Source organism: Halyomorpha halys, unplaced genomic scaffold (genome assembly GCF_000696795.3).
Source record: "Halyomorpha halys isolate HHAL.00 unplaced genomic scaffold, Hhal_1.1 Scaffold500.1, whole genome shotgun sequence".
Classification (NCBI taxonomy): Eukaryota; Metazoa; Arthropoda; class Insecta; order Hemiptera; family Pentatomidae; genus Halyomorpha; species Halyomorpha halys.
The window spans coordinates 445,810-448,195 of record NW_027111990.1 but is presented as its reverse complement, the minus strand read 5'-3'; the positions used below and the strand labels follow the sequence as shown (position 1 = coordinate 448,195).

Below are 2,386 nucleotides of genomic sequence, written 5' to 3'. Positions count from 1 at the left end.
TTTTTTTTTTTTTTTTTTTTTACATTTTCTCTATATGTACCTTTTTATTTCATTCATTTTTTATTTTAAATTTTGTAATTGTAATTTTCCTCAAGATTCTTCCACATATTGTTCAAAACGTAGTTTATAAAAGAGTTAATGACTCATTCAAATATAACAGTTTCTTAGTTGATTAATAGTATATTTGATTTAGTTTAAGTATTAAGCTAATAAACAATTATGATATTTAATTTTTTTTTCAACTTTAGAGTAAATTTATTATTAATAATGCTATATTATGCTCAGGTGGAAGTAAAGCCATATGTACTCGATGATCAGATGTGTGATGAATGTCAAGGACAGAGGTGTGGAGGGAAATTTGCGCCTTTTTTCTGTGCTAATGTCACATGTCTACAGGTAACTTATTACTAATATTTATTCATGTAATAATTTAAATATTAAATTGTATTCTGATCATTCAATATTGGGATGAAGCAGTAAATAAATGGCGAACACACAAGAAAGTTGTGTTACGTTAAAAAAACATATTTTTTAAAACTTAATTAAAATTTTTTTATCTTTAAAAGGTTGGGTTAGGAGGAGTGAAATAGATATTTGATTTAACTTTGAGAATTTCTATGGATACACTCATAATATCCTTAACTATCAGGTCATCTGATAAGAAATAGAATTGAAAAAAGTTACTTACTATCAATTTGGAAATGTTCCTCTTCTTGTGCTGATGCTAATGGATAATGAATAAGTTGATCATAATTTCTAGCTTTTCAATGGTTTGTGCTGGGATTTTCTTGAATTCAATGGATTTTTGGTTAATTCTATAGACCAACCTAAAGATTCTATCGATAATTCAAATTTTCTAGAATTTTCGTCTTTTTTAAAAAATTATTGGTGCCTCTGCAACTCTATATGATGACCATCATATACTTAGTCTATTCTTCAATGCATAATGGCTCTTTTGTTTTTTCTTAAATTCTAAATATTTATATTATATTACTATTTAAAGACTTTATTATATACTAAATATATTACTGACTCATATCTTTATAATATATGAACTCCAAGATTGGTATTCCTTGTTATTCTTTAATCAAAATATGTGTATACATAATCATTTGATGCATTTAATTACTGCCTCTTAATATATAATCACCTCATGATTGGCTTTAGCTTTGTATACAAATAGGAATTATTCAAAAATTGAGATTGATAGTGGGATGATCTGATTTAGGCTATAGAATCATGAATTTTGTTTAAAAATAAAACCGTTTTTAAATAAGTTTTAACAAATGGGTTTACTTTTCTTAATACTTAACCAACAATTTAGCAACGTTATGGAAACTTTTTTTTTGTAATGACAAATATTTGGTGATGAATAATCAATAAATCATATAATATTAATTCATAATGATGAGTTTATAGTTGACTATGGATTATATATGAGGAGATGATCGGGAATGCAGTCATTGAAGAACACAAATAAGTAAAAATATATTTATCATTGCCATCATTTTGGCCAGAATTGGCCTTCATCAGGGCTACGAACAAAAACAAGATAACAACCCTAATAATTAAATGTAATTACAGAGAAAACAAGAAACAAGAAGATAACAGATAATATAGGTACATAAGAAGTATTGAAGAAAATGCATAGTGTAATATTATAAGAATATTGAAACTTTATATAATAATATACAGGGAAAATAGTATTATTAAAATTAAGAAGGGAAAAAGAAAATAATATAGATATGAAAATCACCTAAATAAATAAATGTACAAAATTGTAAATTATTTGAAATTGAATAATATAAAGAAAAACGTATATGGGATTATTTAAATGTGTAAGTAGAATAACAAAATTAAAGAAGTAGATATAAATTTATATAAGCTAAGAGTAGTAATATAAATAATAGTAATTAGGTATGGTGAACATAACTAACAAAGTGGGTATGGGAAAAAGAATAAGGAAAGGGAGGAAAGATGGTAGAAAAGAATAAAAGGTAGTTAATAAAAGAGAAATACCGGAGACATACTGGAGGCAGGTCCAACACCATGTACAACTAGCGCGGTGGGCCAATTGTGAATTACATAAGCGGAAATGTTTATAACATATGGACTGAAGTAAAAGGCAACTATAAACTATAAACTATAACTATTATCTTTTGTTTGTTATAGTAGCTGTTCTGCTTCTAAACTTTCTAAACACTCCTTATCTTAAAACCATTCTTTCGATTTTGACTATGTGTGTGTGTGTATTCATGTGTCTAGTATGTGTTACAATAAAACCTATATATTTTACTTGATGTTGCTAATAAAAAAGAAAAAAAAACATTGTAATCCTCACAGTCTACTAAAAAATTATTAAAACAGAAACTGACATTTTGACCTA

At 26.0% G+C, this 2,386-nt stretch overlaps 1 protein-coding gene across 2 annotated transcripts in view; it reads left to right on the top strand.

Annotated features, from left to right (window-relative positions):
• Window positions 1-2,386, top strand: part of LOC106683631 (translational regulator orb2) — a 235,336-nt gene that overhangs the window by 222,429 nt on the left and 10,521 nt on the right. For both annotated transcript variants that reach the window (XM_014425232.3, XM_014425230.3), the window contains one exon: window positions 286-396. In XM_014425232.3, the coding sequence (XP_014280718.1) occupies window positions 286-396 (111 nt within the window). The remainder of the gene's footprint in view (window positions 1-285; window positions 397-2,386) is intronic.